The 18,149-nt window shown below is 53.7% G+C and overlaps 2 protein-coding genes across 6 annotated transcripts in view; one reads left to right on the plus strand and one right to left on the minus strand.

The window, feature by feature from the left end:
- Positions 1 to 737, minus strand: part of SIRT6 (sirtuin 6) — a 28,605-nt gene extending 27,868 nt beyond the window's left edge. The window contains exon 1 of the mRNA XM_020780869.3: positions 608 to 737. The gene's annotated coding sequence lies outside the window, so the exon portion shown is untranslated. The remainder of the gene's footprint in view (positions 1 to 607) is intronic.
- REXO1 (RNA exonuclease 1 homolog) lies at positions 695 to 17,568 on the plus strand. Of its 5 annotated transcripts, none has more exons than XM_020780809.3 (16): positions 695 to 869; positions 4,207 to 5,903; positions 6,113 to 6,217; positions 7,384 to 7,618; positions 8,359 to 8,516; positions 8,622 to 8,759; positions 9,225 to 9,348; positions 9,590 to 9,703; positions 9,977 to 10,114; positions 11,399 to 11,512; positions 11,892 to 11,965; positions 12,187 to 12,297; positions 12,557 to 12,672; positions 13,251 to 13,389; positions 14,719 to 14,839; positions 15,483 to 17,568. In XM_020780809.3, exons 1-16 carry the CDS (start codon positions 695 to 697, stop codon positions 15,569 to 15,571), a joined length of 3,648 nt encoding a protein of 1,215 aa, XP_020636468.3. In that variant the 3' UTR covers positions 15,572 to 17,568. The 5 variants fall into 5 exon arrangements, 3 of the variants coding, with proteins under 3 accessions (XP_020636468.3, XP_078234950.1, XP_020636469.3); XM_020780810.3 differs by lacking the exon at positions 695 to 869 and adding an exon at positions 968 to 2,385; XR_013537905.1 differs by lacking the exons at positions 13,251 to 13,389; positions 14,719 to 14,839; positions 15,483 to 17,568 and having other exon boundaries at positions 11,399 to 11,730; positions 12,557 to 12,671.
- Positions 17,569 to 18,149: the final 581 nt, after the last annotated feature.

Consider the following 18,149-nt stretch of genomic DNA (forward strand, 5'->3'; position numbering starts at 1 on the left):
ACAAGGCTTCCTACAGAAGGCAGAGGAGCCTTGCCTAGTAAAGAAATTGGCAAGCACAAGTTTCTTTCTCCCCACCCTTCAATTCCATTTCTAATGCTCCTGCTAGATTCCTAAACCTTTCTTTGACTGCCAAGGCACGTTGTCTTTCTGCTACTGGCGTTATTTATTTGTTAGTTCCAATTTCACATCAGGCCTTAGCTTAGCCACCTCGCTCCCAGTGTCATTCCGCCCAATGCAAGGGGTGTGAAGGACCTCGTGGAAGAAACCGAGCATGCGCCTTGAGATCTCCCGTGTCAGCGGCGGCCGTTTTATCTGCCCTTAGCTAACATGGCGGCTGTTATGCGGCCAAACGCCGCAGGTAACCCCACCCACCTCCTCGCCTTAATCCTGAGCATGCGTAGTTACGTTCCCGGCTCCCCTCCCAACGGAGCCAAGATGGCCGCCCATTTTGCCTCTCCGCCCCTCCCTGAGACTACGCATGCGCGCCCGGGGTCTCCTTGTTGTGGTCGGCGGTTGCCGCCCTCCGCCTTGCCCTAAGTGAAGATGGCGGCGGCCCCATAGGTTTCCCGGCACTGCGCACGCGCGGCTGCTCCCGGCGCGGCCTTACCTTGCCCGGAGTCAAGATGGCGGCGGCCTGAGGGTACGGTTGAGGGGAAAGAAGGCGCTTCCCTCCGGCCGAGGGAAGGCGGCCGGGATGCTCCGCTCCAGCGGCTTCTTCCGCGGCGTCGAGTGCCCTTTTGGGCCGGCCTGCGGGAGGCCCTACTGCCACTTCCGACACCCCCCGGGGGCTCCCCTCACGGCGGCGGCGGCGGGACCCCCGGGCCTTCCTCTTCCTCCTCGGCGCCCCTCCTCCAGTCGCTCTCTCTCAGGTAACGGTACTCTGCACCTGCTCAGAAGCCCTTGGGCGAGGGGAGGAAACGCCTCCGCCTCTCTTGAAAAAAGGCACTCTGTACACGCTCAGAGGCTCATTGGGGTGGAGGAGAAGGCGGCCAAGCTCCCTGGGACTGAAAAGCGCTCTGCACGGGCTCAGAGGTTTGTTGGGGTGGGGGGAGAAGGGGGCCGGCAGAGTGGGAGTGACAGGCGCTCTGCACATGCTCAGGGTTCGCGGCACAGGGGCCGGTGAGGGAGCGGTGGAGCTGAGGGAACTTCTGCGCATGCTCAGAAGCTCGGCTTCGCTTCCTTGGGGCAGGTAAGGGAGTGGGGCAGCGTAAGGGAACTCTGCGCATGATCAGAAGCGCTGTGGGGGGCCCGAGTAGGGCAAGAGGGCGCTCAAGATAAAGCCTCTTGACTCCAAAAGTCCTTTGCGCATGCTCAGAGGCTGTGCCGGGTGGGTGGGCCAGAAAGGGAGCTGCAGGCATGGGCCGAAAGGTGCTCTGCACATGCTCAGAGGTGCTTCAGGGGCGAGAAGGGGTGGAAGGAGGCTTCCCTCCAGCCTGTGCGAGAGGTGCTTTGTGTATGCTCAGGGGCATGATGGGTGGGAAAGCAGACCATCCCACCTCACCTGTGTCAAAAGCACTTTGTGCATGCTCAGAGGAGCAGCTGGATGGAGAAAAAGGGGACTAACAGAGGTCCTAACCCAGCATCCTCAAGGGCTATCCTGGTTTCTTCCTTGCCCTGGGAGAGTGGACTCCACATGCAAAGGTTGCACTCTGCTTAAGCCCAGATGCCCTCTTGATTTCCTCCAGTTATGACACTAAACTTTCTGTTTTTTCTCTAAATGGCCCCCACCTTTGCAGCGGCAGTAGAGAATACACTCTGCACGTGGTTAGGGGCATGAGAAATGTTGGGGGGGAGAAAGAGGGAAAAGAACTTTGTGTGCGCTCAGAGGCTCTGTTGAGGGAATCGAGATGGCTTCTTCTGGCCACTTTTCCCACTTGCCCAAGAGTATAGGAGAGTAGGGATTTTTTTTAAAAAAAAACTTTTTAAAATACTTCTTTTTTCATTCCTAGCACTAAAATATCTTCTGTAACTTGGCATTCTCCTGATCTCGGGGAAAGGGAGAGGGGGAAATGTGTAAAATAAGCCTTCAGGAGCCCCCTTAAACTTGAGAAATAACTCAGTGCGGTTTCTCTTTTTTGCTTCAAAGAGGGAAGTGTCTCTTTAAGAGCACCGCATGGATGTGGAAGGTGGATCTTTGACGGGTTTCCTGCTTGCCTTTCCTCCTGGTTTGCTTTCTGAGTTTATCTTTGCTGTCTAGGAGAGAAGTCCAGGCACCCATGGCTGGGTTTTGGGGCATCTTTGTGTTGGGTGGGGGGCTGAAGCTATAAAAAATACTGTAGATTCTTAAATTGCAACATAGTGGGTGGGGGGGGAAGACTTTTATTTTTGGAAGGAGTGACAGCATGAATAAGTACCTTTGTTGCTTGCTAACCCATGAGAACTCAGGTAAGGAAAAAGAAAATCATACCATCCACATATTTTTTTGGGGGGGAGGAGGTTTTGGGAAAGAATAGTGTGGTCCTAAGGTGTTTGCTTGGGGCGAACCAAATCCCCCATTCCAGGTGAGTAGCCATACTTACCTGGCTGTGGAAACCACCCTGCAGAAGGAGCTTGCGTGGAATTTTGATCGCTTCCCCTCCTTTTCTCCTGTTCCTTCCTTTTCTCCGAGAAAACACCACCACCAAATTCTCGCTTGCCTCTTCAGCCCTTTGCTGGTTGAGCGGTCGGGTCATTTTCATAAGGAGGTTCGCGGCGCCAAGTCCCTCCTGGATCCTTGCCCCAGCTGGGGAAAAATAAATAATTGCTGTTCTAGGAAAAGCGAGGGGGGGATCCAGCCGTCCACACACCTTTATTAGGAAACAGCACAAGATTGATGAGTTTTCATCATGGGCTCCAGAACTGCTTCTTAGCCGAGGTGTCCGCAGAACAGAGGGAGAAAATGACAAAAGCTGCCCAGGATCCAGGTGTTCGTGACTGCGTGTTACCTGCCGGTCCAGTGGACAAGCAAGATCACAAATCCAGCTTTTTTTGAAGAGGGTGATGTGTGGCTCCATTTACACCTGGCCCTGGTAGTGTTTGTTCAGAGGTTTATTAAACACCTGTGGGAGCCTGCATTGTCTTTAGGGCAGAAGTGCGGCGCAACATGGCAACCTTCCCGTCAGCATAGCCTGAAATGTAATTAACGAGGCGTCTTCTCCATGATCCCCATTTTCCTGAAACCGGTTCCGGCTGCAGCCCATTCTTGTTTACTAGAAGCCTTTAATTCTCCCCAATGGGTTACTGAAATAACCCTTGCGTGGGGTTGTGGGGGGGGAAAGGGAGGGAATTTTAGCTCATTTTTTTTGGGCACCCTGTGCTCGTTTCCAGCTAATTATAGATGGCGCGGTTGGCTTTGAAGTGCAGGTGTTCAAGAGCATACAAGTCCCTGCTTTGTGTACGTGGTGTTGTGTTTCTTGTGTTTTTTTTAAAAATTAGGGCAGACTTCGAAGGAGTGAAACCTGCCAGAGTTTCCAAAGCAGGGTTTGAGTTGCGTTTTTCAGTTCTGTCTTGACAGCTTACCATGAATGAAAGGTGCAAGCTAAAAATATGAGGTAGCATCTACTTCCCCTCACTCACGCACACATTCCCTTTGAAAGCTCAGGTGCCTGGTGGGCGCCTTGAAGATTAAACGTTCCACAAGTGGATGGATTGCCTAGAAAAAGAAAAGTTCTCTTGGAGGTGGGGTGAAACAGGGAAGGAAGGCGAGCTGGCAGGATCTTGGGATAGGAAATGACCACGCTGAGCCAGTGCTCGGTGTAAGACTTGGTGGTCTTATCTGTGGTTTGTCAAGGGAGGAGAATGAAGGCGACAGACTTGAGAAACCGATAAAAGAAGCAGTATAAGGAACAACCTCCTTGAACGTCTCTGAAGCTGCTCTCCGGGAGTTGTCTTAGAAGCGGTGGGAAAAGTCTTTACTGATCTGAGGGAATGTAGTGCGAGGCGGACTTCCAATTCCACATTATTCCGCTCCTTGGAACTGTTTTGCAGCTGTCCACACTGCCCGTTAGGTGGGGAGGATGGGTGTCGGAGTAGCCGTGTCTTGCGTTGGCTGACAGCTGCCTCCAACCTATCAAGGCCCCCCGCCCAGCCTCTTTCCTCAGCCTGATGGGTCGACGGGCAGCTGAAGGAAAAGAGTCTGCCGTAGGACTGGAGTTTGCTGTTTTTCCCTTCGGATTTATCCAGATTTCTAGGAAGAAAGTGAATATATATATATATTTCTTTTTCCAGGCTGTGGCTATGACCCTTACAACCCGGAGCTCCCAAAGCCTGTGGCCCAGAGCAGCAACGGTGCTTTGGAGGACCTTCAGGAGCCCTCCGCTGGCATCCTCGAGCTCGAGCTGGTCAACCGGGCCATCGAGGCAGCCCAGAACGAATATGAGCGCGACAAGAAAAAATACGAGGAGCTGCTGGAGACGGCCAAGGAGTGCGGGGCCGCCGACTCCCCGTCGTTGGGTTCCGAGCTGGCCGGGTCCCAGCTGTTCCCCTCCTTGGAATACATCCCGGGGAGCTACGAGGCAAGTGGGACGGCGGACTACCACCCGACCCCTCTCGCGTCAGCGGCCACCTCCGACCGGTCCAGCAAATACACTTTGGATTCCTCCAGCGGTGGGAAATCGAGGGGCAGCGCGCTGGAGTACGTCCCCACGGTGGTCACCCAGCCGAAGAAGTACAGCTGCCTGCCTGCGAACAGCAAATACGTCGTTGACAAGTCCAAGCCGTCAACCGATCTGGAGTACGACCCCCTTTCGAATTACTCCGCCCGGCTCCTGAGCAAAGCCAGGGCGCAGAAGGAGACCAAGCGCAAGAGGGCCGTCGAGCGTGGGGAGCCGTATTCGCCGCCCCACAAGCAGCGGCGCGATTCGTCCAGTGATCCGGAACCACCGGCTAGGTTCTCCGACTCGGACGAGGAGCCTCCGGGGCCTTCCGGCCGCCCGTCGAAGTCAAAAGGTGATGCGGGCAGCGAGTCACCCGGTGGGCCCGTCGCCAGAGATGAGGGAGCCCGGCCAACGGACCCCGCCTCGCGGCAAATGAAGGAGACAGCGGTGCAGTACGACATGGGTGACATCCAAAGCCACCTGGAAATCTTGGCCCGAGACTCGAAGGGGGCGAAGCTGGCCCGGGCGCCCACGGACGGTGGCCTGAAAGGGGACGGGAAGGAAAAGCCGAAGGAGAAGGTGAAAAAGAAGAACGCCGACAGCCGCAAAACAGAAGGGAAGAAAGAACAAGGCAGAACCGCCGAGAAAGCAAAGACGGAGGCCAAGTCGCGGCACAGGAATGGCGAGAGAGGGAAGGAGAAGCAGACCAAGAGGCCTGTCGATGGGCCCTTGAAGAAGCCCAGCAAGGCTAGATCTTCCGGAGGGGTGGACAGTAAAGGAGTGAAGTTAAAACCAGACCAGGCCCCACGGCCTGGAAAAGCAGAGGCAGGAGGGAAGAAGGACAGCAAGCCCCCGAACGCGGACTCGAAAAAGAAGGCCGAGGCGTTGAGGGCCCCAGAGAAGGACGGGAAAGGTCAACGGCCACGACCGGAGCGGCCCCAGGGCATGCCGACTGGCGCCCCATCCACGGGCGGCTCTGGAGCGAGGTGTAAGGCCAAACAGCGGGCCTTGAGCCACGCTGACCTCTTTGGCGACGAGAGCGGAGATGAAGGGGCCGCCGCAGACCTCCCAGAGGCGTTCCCAGATGTGAGTTCGGATTCCGAGGGGGACGGGGCCTGTTTCGCTTTGCCCCGAGACCACAGGGGTTTGGGCGTGAAGCGGCCAAAGCCGTCCCGGAGCCCCTCTTCGTCGTCCTCCTCCTCCAACATCGACTACTCCCTCCTGGAGAAGGAGCTGGACTTGGAGTCGGATCCCATGGAGGAGTGCCTGCGGATATTTAACGAGTCCACCGATGTCAAGACGGAAGACAAGGGCCGGATGGGGAAACAGGTAAGCTTGGAACATGGAGAGTGGCGAGGCCGGCTGGCTGGCCGGCCTGAGGTGTGTTTCCCTGGATGCCAGCCCCACTGTTTTAGTGGGAATTTTTTGTGCATAGAGGGAACCGCCACCCACAGATTCAAAAGCATTCGCCCTTGTTTCCAAACCAGCACGTTCTCTCTCTCTCTCTCTCTCTCTGTCTTTCACCCTGTCCCCTGTAGCCGTCGAAAGATGAAGGGGCCGAGGAGAAGGGGCCGGAAGACAACCTGACCACCCTTTTCCCAGGCCAGAAACGCCGGATCTCTCATGTCGCAAAGCAAGGCAACGTAAGTGGAGTTTGGAGCTTTCCCAAAAGGTCAGAGAGCAGGAGAGTGTGGGTGCTGGACATACTTTTCTGGGCCACAGGGCCCTGTGGGTCTTCCTCCGCCCCACGACGCAGCTCTGCCATCTGCCCCAAAGAAAGGACCAGGTTTCCAGCTGTAATTTGTTGGCAGGTTATTTCCTTCATGTTGGGTGTAGCTCGCCGGAGGAGGCAGTGGGGGGACTGTGAGGGCAGCAGGAAAAGAGGAAGGCCACACAAGGGATGGACTGACTCCATCTAGGAAACCACAACCATGACGTGTGTGAGTCTTGAGCAGGGCCGTTACAAGAGGGCCAGTTAGACCTCGGTAATCCATAGGTTGCCATCAGCTGGAAGCAACTTGATGGCACCTAAGCAAAACAGGAAACCATCTTAATCCTAGAATAGCTGTGCAGGAAGGGACCCTCTGGACCATTGAATCTGGCCCCTGTCAAGGAGGCCCAGTGGGGCAATCGAACTCCCGCCCTCTGGCTCCAGAGACTTCTTGTTTACTTCTTCGCGGCTGCCCATCAGGCCCCTCTTGTTTCAACAAGCCGAGCCCACGGTCGGCACGACCTCTCGCTTTGCCAGGTTACATGTCCTCCGCCCGCCCATCCATTAAGCCTTCCTCTACCACCCTTGAAAGAGATAACAGGCTCAGAGGAAATGGGATGGAAAAAAAAACCTTCCTAATTCAAATATTTGCAGTTTTTTAAGCTGCCATGCAAGGCTTTTACCAAACCACCTTGGAAAGGCGAGAGCAGTTTTGTATGCAGAGATTGGAGAAACTGCTGGATTGCTCCGGGTTTTAAGTCTCTGGCTACAAGGGCGGAAGTTGGGAGGTTGGGCTCCCCCACTGTCCTTCCTTGACACACAATGATCCTGGGGTTTGAGTTCTCCTTGTCTTTAGAGACCCCATTGTCTGTGTCATCCAGAAATCTGAAGATCCACCTGTTAGTCCCAACAGAGTGGATCTTCTGAATTGTCAACCTTTGCAGGCTGGAAGCATTAGGTCTGTTCAGGCTGAGGCTCACAGTCAGATTTAGCTTGGCCTTTTGGCTTCGTCCGTTTGGAAAGCCGCGAACGCCTGTGGCGCTAAATTCAACGTTGCCTCGGCCGGGCCAAACCGCGGCTCTCTGTTCCCCTGCGCAGGCCGATGGCCCGAGCAAGCCGGTGGTCCGTCCGTACCGGCCCCCAACGGCCCAAGAGGCCTGCTACCAGAGGATCCAGATGGCTCAGAAGCAGGCGGCGCAGCTTGTCCAGCAGCAGCAGGTGCAGCCCTCCCTGGCGACCCCCCAACGCAGCACCCCCCTCGCGACGCACAAAGGAGAAAGGCGGCGGATCGCCCACGTTCCCAACGCTGCTGTTCCCCTATCTTTGAATTCTGGTATGCAAGCATTTCCACCTTGTTGGGGAAGATCTTTCTGTCTCTTGGGTGGGGGACCCGAAATCACGTTGCCTCCAACGAGGTCCTTTTAAAACTGCTCATTTGGGACATAGTGTCTTGATTTTGGGGCTCAGTCGTTACAAGATTTTAAGGGTGTGTTTTTTACAGCAGGTTTCCGACTCGTTGCTAGCGTCCTCTCAGGGATGCTGACGTTTATGAGCGGGGAGAATAAATATTCATCATATTTTGGGTGATTCCCATCGGCTTATTCATTGCAAAATAAACGGGAAAAGGCATGCTTTATAGGAGAAAAGTGTGGTGGCCAAGAAACCTGGGGGATTCATTGGCATGTGGTGCAGGATTGTCACTTAGAGCAGAGGTGTGAATGCATGGGTCCCCTGTTGTTCTTTGACTACAACTCCCAGCAGCCCTGGCCATTGTCTGTGGCCGCGAAGGCTTCTGGGAGTTGCTGTCTCCGAGCATCCGCGCCCCCCCCCCCCCCATATTTGGGGACCACGGTGATGGCAGCCAAGGAACAAAACAGACAAAATTGCAGACATCGAACGGCTCGATGTTTGAGGCCTCTCTCGTCCGTGAAACATCTTTTCTCACCGACCTCCTCCATCCCAAAATAGTTTCCCTGCGGCCTTCAGCTTCTCTTGACTCAGGAAAGTCCAATGGTGCGGGGTGGGCTTCCTTTTCCGATCCCTGGCTGCCTGTTGTTTCTGTGCCCTTTCCAGCCCACGGAAGGCTCAAGAAGACCCCTCCGCCGGGCAGCAACGTCTCCACCAACGGCACGGACGCCCCCTCCCTCAAAGCCCGCACCCTCGCTGGCATGTCGTCCAAGACAACTACCACAACCGTGCCCAAAAGGGTGGCCCACGCGCCCACGCTGCAGGTGAACCTCTCCCCGTTCCCTCCCCCCACCCCGCCGTCCACACCACCTAGAACTGCTTTTACAGGTCCGTCGCCTCTTGGCAACGTTTGTTTCTTGGGTCCCTAGAGCGCGACTCTGAAGCGGCCGGTGATTCCCACCGAGTTCGGCGCCAAGGTCCCGACCAACATCCGCCAGAGGTACCTGAACCTTTTCATTGACGAGTGCCTGAAAGCCTGTCCGTCGCCGCAGGAAGCATTTGAGAAGGTTTGCGGGGAGAGGAACTTTACACGGGGCACCCGGTTGGTTTTAATCTCGCTTCTCGTTCCGAAAGGTTCACCTTGGGGCAAGCAATCTTGTCGGCTTAAAAAAATGCAGCTATGGTGGTCATATATTGGAAATATAAAATTTTATATATATTAAAAAAATTATGAGAATCTCCTGGCCATAGGTGGAGGAATTTTGATGGCTGAGACAGCACCCTGTTTCTCCCAGTCATCCCAGAGAAAATCTGGTGGGCTTGAGCTGCGGTGAGGTTTCCTCTCCAGGTAAAGCCACAGACTCAGGTTTTTTAAAAAAATCTAACGGGCTTGTAGTTCTACCCAGAAAGCAGCCAGTCCCGAGTTCTAATTCATCCCCCTTTTTGTGGTCTGTCTCTGCAGCCAGTGCTTTTGCCCCAGTTGGTCTGTTAGATTCCCAGACGCGCTAAGGCGCTGCCTCTTTTCCTCGCAGGCGCTCTCGGAGGAGAAGGTGGCCTACGACCGCAGCACCAGCCGGAACATCTACCTGAATGTAGCCGTGAACACATTGAAGAAGCTGAGGAGTCTGCTGCCGGGCCCCGCGCAGGAGATGCACAGTAAGTCAGAAGACTTTTGCACAGGGCCTTTACCGTAATCTCCGGCCTTTGTCCAGTTGATGTTGCCGATCTGAAAGGGCTCGTCCCGATTGCGGCTGGCGTTTCAAACACTGGCACCTTTCGGGCCCTCGGTAGGTTGTGTGTTCGAATGCTTCGGCAGAAACTCTCGCGCCGCCCTCTTAGCGCCGCAACATCCTCGACTCCTCCACCCTCTGCCTTTTCCCTCTTTCTCCATTTTCAGAGAACAGCAACCGTAAAGTGGTTTCTCACGAAGCCATGCTCGGCGGAAAGCTGGCGGCCAAGACCAGTTTTTCGATTCACCGCTCCGTCAGCTTACGCGTGGAAGACCTGACAGGTGCGTTTCCTATTCTGTCGTCCGTGGGTGGGCGCCTTTCCTCTAGCTGGGGTGGGGCATGTTTTAAATCATTTCCAGCACGTGCGAGGAAGCTGTTAAAGCCCTAAATATAACAGGGATGCTCCCACGAACCTAAACCCCCCCCCCAAACCTAACAACCCCGAGGTGTGCTTAACCAGCCTGGGATAATCTCTTGCTTTCGGGAATGGAGGGAGGCGGCCGGCCCAGTTCAGTGCACGGATGGCTTCACTTCTCAGCTCTTGCCCTCCGCAGGGGCCGCCCTCTATCAAAGGCTCAAGGAGTACTTGCTGACCGAGGAGAACCTGAAGGAGCACGGCTACCCCTTGCCGTGTCCCGAGAAAGCAGGCCGGGCTGTCGTCTTCACCGCCGAAGAGAAGAAAACGGCCGAGAGTAAGCTCTCATGGTTTAGGGTGTGTGTGTGGCATTCGATGGTACAGTGGCCTGGCTTTTTTGTTCCGTTTTTCTTTTGGAGAGGACCGATCCAGCCGCTCTCTCTCACTCTCTCTCCTCCCCCCCCTCTGGTGGGAAGACGCCGTCTGGAGTTTGACACAGTCCTCACCACTGTGTTTTGATTCCATCTCTAAAATCGGATTTGAGTCCTGCCGCTTGCGGGCCCTCCGTGGCCTTTCAGGAGAATTTGGGCGGCCCTCAAGGCCTCAGTAAGAGAAATGGAATGACCCAACGCAGCCGCTGAACGGTGTGTTGGAAAATAACTCAATCCCATTGATTCCAGAGTGTGCTCTCTTCTGGTCTGGTCCTGGATCAGTTTATTTATGATACATTAATTCAAAAAATATATTTTTAATCCAGTCTTTTCCCCCTTAGACAAAGAACCCCGGGTGGCTCACACCTTTACAAGCAAAATATTAGAACCTGGAGCATGCAAATTATGCAGATATTAAGGGAAAATTAAGAACATTTTAGTAGAAACTGTAGGTAAAAGGAGTCCTCTTTCCAAACTTCTCCTTGTGTTTTGGTCCTTATTGCTGTTCTTCCCTCCACCACGGGGAGGCTCTCTTCTGACTGAGCTTTGTAGCCATGTTTCCAGCAACCGCTTTGACGCCTGCTGTAGCAGAGATGAAGCATATAATAATAATAGTATGGTGGTGATGGTGTATGAATTATTATTATTATTGATGCCTTGTATAAATATTTGCCATATTATATCTCTTCTCTTATATCCGACAAAGTGGACTTGTCCATGAAAGCTTACACTAAAAAAGAAAATGTAAAGAATGAAGTCTTTAAGGTGCCACCCGTTTTGGTCTTTTTTTAAAAAAAATTGTTTTATTTTACTTTTGCTTTTAACCAATCATCACCGTCATCATCATCATCTTAGAATGGCAGAACTGGAAGGGACCCCTGAGGATCCCCCAGCTGCTTATCAAGGAGGCCCTGTGGGGGCGGGGGGGATTTGAACTCCCAGCCTCTGGCTCCACAGGCCAGAGACCTCAATACCACCCCCCCATGTCTCTAGGCCACCTCCCCTAACTCCTTTCATATCGGTTCTCCAAGAACCAAAGGGACGGCTCGTGCAGAATCTCTAGACATGAACACCACGGAAGATGAAAACAATCTTTAAAAAAAAAACAGGACGTACTGTAGAACTTGAATAAATCCCTTTTGTTAAAGAAAGAGTCTCTGCAGCCACCTGTCCCCCTCTTGTACTTCAAGGTTCCTGTCGCATCTGTTGCCGGTGCGGCACCGAGTACACTGTCACGCCGTCGGGAAACTGCGTCCGCAGAGAGGAGTGCGTCCACCACTGGGGGCGCCTGCGGAAGCAAAGAGGTAATGGGTTTTTATTGCATGTGTGGGTTTTTTTGTGTTGGTTTGTGTTTTTTGCATTTGAAATCCTCACCTTTTGTCTGGCACAGCTCGGCTGTCCTTCTCGCCACGGACACGTGCATGAAAGTTCGGACCTCGCCTCATCCTTCGCAGGGCACGTGACATGGACGTTTCGTTGCCCCATTGTTGGCTGGAAAAAGACCGCCGCAAAACTCGGAAGGGTAGCCCCTGGCTTCCAAGTTGGGAGGTGGCCCTCGGGTCTTCTCGCGAGGAGCCAGCCACGTGGGTTTCCCATCTGCGCCGCTTTGAGCGCTCAGCAGAAGGAAGGTAGAGAAAGCTGTGCACCGACTGAGCGCTGACCCCCCCCCCCCTTTGTTCTTAGTTCCAGGCGGCTGGGAGACGCATTACAGCTGCTGCTCGGGAGCCGTGGGGTCACCCGGGTGCCAAGTTGCCAGAGTAAGTCCACACTCCTTCCTGGTACAAGGGGCTCGGTACATGCTTCCCCCTATTTGGGGCCTCCGGAAGCCGTTGAACTCAGGATCTCAACTCTCAGGAGCCTGGCCTAACTTGGGGAGGATGGGCCTTCTAGTGCCCAAAGAGCTGGCTCTGTGCGAAAGAACGCAGTGGGTTGCTTTCTTTAATTTTCTTTCCGGATCATCTTTTCGCCCATCCTTAAGCAACACGTCCATGACGGCCGCAAGGACAGCTTGGAAGGTTTCGTGAAGACCTTTGAGAAGCCGCCCAGCGCAGACGGCCACCCGGGCATCTACGCTTTGGATTGCGAAATGGTGTGTGGATCCTGCACGGGCAGAAGAGCGGCCGGGAGGGGGCGTGTCCGTTTCGTAGGGTGGATGCGTTTTCCCCCCAAAACCATTAGGCGCTCGTTTGTTGGGGGTTCCTGGAAAGAGAGGCAGAAAAGGGCCTCTCCGGGTGGCTTTCGCTCTGGGTTTTTCTGCTCTACCCAGTGGGGGTGAGACTTGATGGCCTTTGGGAGCCCCTTCCAGCTGTACAGGTCCGTGACGGTGAGGCTGTGTGTTCTTTCCGCAGTGTTACACCAAGCAAGGTTTGGAGCTGACCCGCGTCACAGTGATCAACTCGGACCTCCAAGTGGTGTATGACACTTTCGTCAAGCCGGATCACAAAGTGGTGGATTACAACACCCGGTGAGGAGGCCTCTCTCTGTGAGCATGCGCATAGAGGACGGCATAAACCAGCATGAGTGGGGGCAACGTAGTCAGGGCCTGTGGGGTGGAAACCCCAGGACTTTCTGACCAGCAGGGACCAGCATGAGCTTTATTACGTAATCTTCTCCCTCGTTGGAAAAGGGTGATTTGTAACCGAAACAGCCTCCTTTAGAAGGGTTTGACTGATGAGTCTCTTGGTGAGTTTCTGCTCTGGAATCCGTCTCCCTCTGCCATCCAGAAGGCGTGTCGGATCAGTGGCCTTGCGCAGAAACAGAAACCTAGGGGGTTTCCTGGGTTCTCGGTGGCTTTTTGGATTTCATTCCCCAGCCCATTTAAAGCGCTGGAGCTGGAGCCGAGACCTGAAAAGCCGAACCCAAAGTCTGGTTTGCAGCCATGACCGTCCCTGGATTTTCTCTTTAAGAAGTGGTTTAGGGTAGATCCTATTCCGAAGGGGAACATTTGGGGGGTGGGGATGGGGGGAATAAGAGATAAGGTGGGGCCCAGAGATGTTTTTGCCCAGCCGCCAGGCTGACAACGTGGGTCTTCTCTTTCGCTAGGTTTTCGGGCGTGACAGAGGCGGACCTCGAGAACACCTCCATCACCCTCCGTGACGTCCAGGCAGTGCTCCTGAGCATGTTCTGCGCGGACACGATCCTGATCGGGCACAGCCTGGAAAGTGACCTATTTGCACTCAAGGTAGCACCAAAGAGTGGGGAGAGGGAGATCATGGCTCGATATGGGACAAGCTGGGGAAGGGGAAGGGGATGGTGGTGGTGGCTGAGTTCTTCCTTTCCCTGGTTCACCTCCTCTTGTTGTTCCGTGCCATCAAGTGGTCTCTGACTTATGACCCCATGAACGACCAATCTCCCAAATGCTGCCTCCCCCCCCCGCCCTGGGAGTCTCATCTTCCAGCACTATCGCTTGTTTCATTTCCACACGATCCCAGACATCTACTCGCCTCTGACCCGCGGCACCCCTGTGAACAAGCAACCTCCAAAATGTCCTGCCCCTCAACTTCTTCTCTGCTCAGCTCTTGCAAAACTCCAGCCTGTGGCTTCCTTGAGGGGGTCCGTCCATCTCGTGTTGGGTCTTCCCCTTTTCCTGCCGCCTCTCACCTTTCCCTGTATTTTCCAAAATGCCCGTTTAAACTGGAACTCTGCCTCCAGGAGGCAGCCTGCTTCTGTCAGTGTTGGTGGCCGTCGTTTCACAACTTAGAATCACAGAATGCTTTAGCCTTGTAGAGACTGAAGGGGCCCTAAAGGTCATCTAGACCAACCCACCACTCCACTGTAGAAATCTGCAAGCCATCCATCCCTAACAGGTGCCCCCCCCCCCCGACCTCTGTTTTATGAACACATCTCTACCACCTTCTGAAGGAGTCTGTCCCCTTCTGGATAGCTTGGGAGGGATGGAGGTCTCTCTCTGCAGAGCCAGAGGTTGGAAGTTCGAATCCTCTCCACTGTGCTTCCTTGAGGGGGGCTGGACTGGAGGATCCCTAGGGGTCCCTTCTGCCCTTCTACACCGACGCGCGTGATGATGACTCTCCCAACAGCTCTGACTACTGGGAACACGTCTTATGTGGAGTGGCATTTTTCATAACTTGATTCCGTCAGTCCGGGATTTGAAATATGACTTCTGTGGGTCCTGTAGAAAGCACACTGTTGTCCGTGGGGGCCGCAGCGTCCCTTGGCTGTTCCTTATTTTTTTAAAAAAAAGTTAAAAAGAGACAAAAATGGTTAAATAACGTCTGCCAAAGGGTGAAAAATGTCGAAGCTGGCCCCCGCAGGCGTACCGTTTCTGCAGGGTTCCCATTATTATTTCCCCCCCCCCCCTTCCTGGCTTGCCACAGTCACTCCCAGGAGGCAGCGATGCCCGAGTCCCCCGCAGATATTTTTCCGGCTCGCTCCCAGCAGGGACCCAGAATGACCGGGGGGGGGGGGCAAGACTTGAAGCTGGAAAGGTCAGCCAGGGAAGAGGAAGGAAAGAGACCACTGATCATCCTCCCTGGTTTTTCCTTTCTCTAAGCTCATCCACTGCACAGTGGTGGACACGGCTGTCGTTTTCCCTCACCGCCTGGGTTTGCCTTACAAGCGGGCGCTGCGCACCTTGATGGCCGACTACCTCAAGCGCATCATCCAGGATAGTGGTGAGATTTATTTTCCACGGGTTTTGGGGCCCTGTCCTGTTCCTGGAACTCCCTGCCCCCCGAGGCTTTCACAGGACAGGGAAGGGGGGTTTCAACGGCTGGATTGCTCAGAGTTTCAGATCTCCGGCTGCTGAGCCAGAGTTTGAGAGTCCGATTCCTCCCACGGGGCCTCCTTGTTAGGGGCTGGACTGGATGATCTCGAGGACCCCTTCCACCTCTGCTGTTCCAAGATCTATCATGATGATGATGTTGACTCTGAGGCTCAGGCTTGGCCTGAAACGGAGTGAGGTGCCTCCGGGGGTTGTTGGACTGCTATTCCCAGACATCCCATACCCACTTGGCTAACAGCCAGCGCCGCTGGGAGTCATAGTCCTAAAAAATCGGGGCGACGTGGAAACCGCTGCCATACGTATTTGCATCTCCCCCTGCTGCGGAGAAGAGTAGCCCCTTCTCTTTCTAAAGCCATCTTTGTGGCTTAAATGAAGAAAACAAGGGGCTTGTCCCAATGATGATCACGTATTCACCCTTCTGATCTCTTAGAGAAGACCTGTGTTTTTTATTCGAAGAACGAAAACTGTCTTATTTTGTAATCGGAAAGGGTTTATTACCTTTTCCTGTTTTTTTTCCTTCTCACGCCCGGCAGTGGAAGGCCACGATTCTAGCGAGGACGCCCGAGCCTGCATGGAGCTGATGATCTGGCGGATCAAGGAGGACGCGAAGGTGAAGCGATGACGTGGGTGTTTTTCGCCTCCGAGGCACCGTGCAATAGCAAAGACACACACACCCCCGGGAAGCTGTCGCTGGTCACATGCCGACATCTCCTGGACTTTCTCCCCCACTACCCTACCCCATCCACCTTCCTTGTGGGTTTCCTACAAAACTGTGAGAGAGAGGGGCCTCCTTCTGCTGGAACAGTGACGGGGCACCGCCTCCATTTCCCTGGAAAAATCTGCACCCTGCAAGCGACGAGGAGTGAGCGTGCCAACCCAGGCCCATCGGAAAAGGGCAGGACAGCCCCCCAGAGGCACTGAACTATGCTGTTTCTTTCCCCCACCGCATCCCACCTTATTTATGAATTTTAAGCCGTTCCCTTCTTTTTTTAATTTAATTTGGGGTCTTGCCAGTGACGTGGGTGCCGTGCGTGGTACGTGAACCAGCCGAGAAAGAGACAAAAGAGTACTGAGCTGGCCCGATGGAGGCAGAAGAGGTCTGCGTGGAAAGTAAATGTGTTAGATATAAAAGGGCAGGAGCGTTGGGCGTTCCCAGCAACAAGGTGGAAACTGATGGCAGGGTGATCAAGCGCAGGAGAGGAAGCGTGTCGGATCTCTGGGTCCGGCCCGATGGTGGGAGGCCTGTCCCCCTCTTTGGCCTGGGGGCGTGGATGCCCAGCGGGAGTCAGCCGCTACCCAACCTCAAGCCCCAACCCATCCGGGGGAGCAGGGGTCTACCAGGAAGGCCAGTGACTTCCCCCTTTGGGCAGGATCCTTAGCACTGATCATTGTAAATGGAAAGACCCCCCGCCTCCGCTCATGTAGGCTTTGCTTTGTCCAGCAAAGGGGACTGGGTTGTACCTGCTAGTGAGCATGATTTTTGATGGGGAGGCCCACATTCCACCCACCTCTGGCCATAAAACCTCCTCCTTGCATTTTCCTCTTTCCTACGGCTCGGCCACCCTTGCCGGCTTCTTCTGATGTGCATCCGGACCGATAGCCCTGGTCCGACTCCTGTTTTTCCTCGGAACACCCACCCAGGGTCCGACTCTCTTGGTCTGGGTTTTCCCGACAGCTACAAGAGGTGATCACCACGGGGGTGGTGGTGGTGTCTAGGTTTGGAGAGGTTAAAAACATTGTAAAAGGATGGCCTTGTCAGGTAGGGCAGTTTGTCCGAATAAACAATCTGAAGTGGAAGGTTATGGGGGAGAAGAGAGACCCCCATCTCTTGACCAGGGACCCCGACATCCATTCCCTGCCCTCGCCATTTCTAGATGCAGGCTGAGAAGAAAGACCAGCTTTGCTCCTTCGTTCTCCGCATTCTCCTGCCGCATGTCACGCTTTCCAAAGCTCCTCTATGACATTCGGAAACACTGGATTTATATATGCCTTCCTGTTGTGGGTAGCTTTGTGAAACCTTTCTCTTTCCCTGGGCAATTCTGCCAAAGCGATCTGGACAGATTTAGGGAAACTGGAGCAAACATCCAGGTCCAAAGCTTGACAGGAAAGGGGATGCTAGGACTTACCGGCTTGGGACTCGCACTCTCTCGGCATGAGCATAGAGGGCAAGGGATGTAGAAACGGAACAAGTGAGATGATGGAGGAGGTCCTTGTCTCGTAGCTGAGAGGATACGCAATGCTCTACAATCTCGTGCCTCGAATCTGTTGTATCCCAGAAATTGGCTTAATGAGAAAGCTCGGACGTCCCCTCTGTATCCCCGGAGTTAACATTCTCTGAAGATGAGAGAAACGTTGAATATGTTCCGAGGGGGTCAGCGCAACATGAGCAGTCTTAGGTCCTTAATAATAATATTAATAATAACAACAACACTAATAATCTACCATTTATGAGCACTGTCGCTCCCGTATTTATCCTGTTCTGCCTCTCCCGGGCGCTCTTCTCTGTTTCTAACACTGTACAGTGCTAAAAAACAACTGCAGACTTTGTAAACGCACCACCATGTATACCTGTTTAACACTATTTTGTAATTTTTTTTAAATTAAAAGAAAACTCCCAAACAGCCATCTAAAGCGTCGTGATTTGATCAAATACCCCCAGGTCACGAGTTCAAGAGGAGCTCTAAAAAAGGCCGCAAGGAAGTTTTTGGTTTTGAAATTTTCTTTCTCAGGCTTTGAGGTTGGCCTTGCTCAGTGGAAATCCAGAATCCGTCGCTTTCTAGCGGTGGCGTCTTGCTTTTCCATCTGCCGGTGAGGAAGTTGGATCACCCTCTGGGTATGATAACACTTGTATTTGGTTGGCAAATAACAACATTTAAAAAAAACACATCTGCAGGCTTTTGAGATCACAAGGTTTCTTTAATGGGAAAAATGTTGGCCCCCAAAATGAGAGTGAGAAGTGAGTTCAGCCGCTTCCGGATAAGTGAAAACGAGGTCTTAAAAACACACTGAGTGGGTCTTAATTTTTGAGCTGGGGGAAAAAAACAGGTCTCCCAGAAGTTTTGAAGGATAAAAAGGGTTGTTTTGAGTTGTGCCAAAGAGAGGATGCGTAGCATGGCAGGGGTGATTCCCCAGTCGTGTCGTCGGAGAGGTCAAAAGGGGACCCCCGAGCAGATCTTGGAAGGGTGTTTGTGTTTGATGGA

The sequence above is a fragment of the Pogona vitticeps genome, chromosome 7 (genome assembly GCF_051106095.1).
Source record: "Pogona vitticeps strain Pit_001003342236 chromosome 7, PviZW2.1, whole genome shotgun sequence".
Classification (NCBI taxonomy): Eukaryota; Metazoa; Chordata; class Lepidosauria; order Squamata; family Agamidae; genus Pogona; species Pogona vitticeps.

What these genes read in the sequence shown, in the direction of transcription:
- REXO1 (XM_020780809.3), top strand. Translation starts at nt 695, where the DNA reads ATGCTCCGCTCCAGCGGCTTCTTCCGCGGCGTCGAGTGCCCTTTTGGG. An exon ending in GCGCCTGCGGAAGCAAAGAG is followed by an intron (nt 11,513 to 11,891) that starts GTAATGGGTTTT and finishes CTTTGTTCTTAG; the next exon opens with TTCCAGGCGGCTGGGAGACG. An exon ending in GTGGTGGATTACAACACCCG is followed by an intron (nt 12,673 to 13,250) that starts GTGAGGAGGCCT and finishes CTCTTTCGCTAG; the next exon opens with GTTTTCGGGCGTGACAGAGG.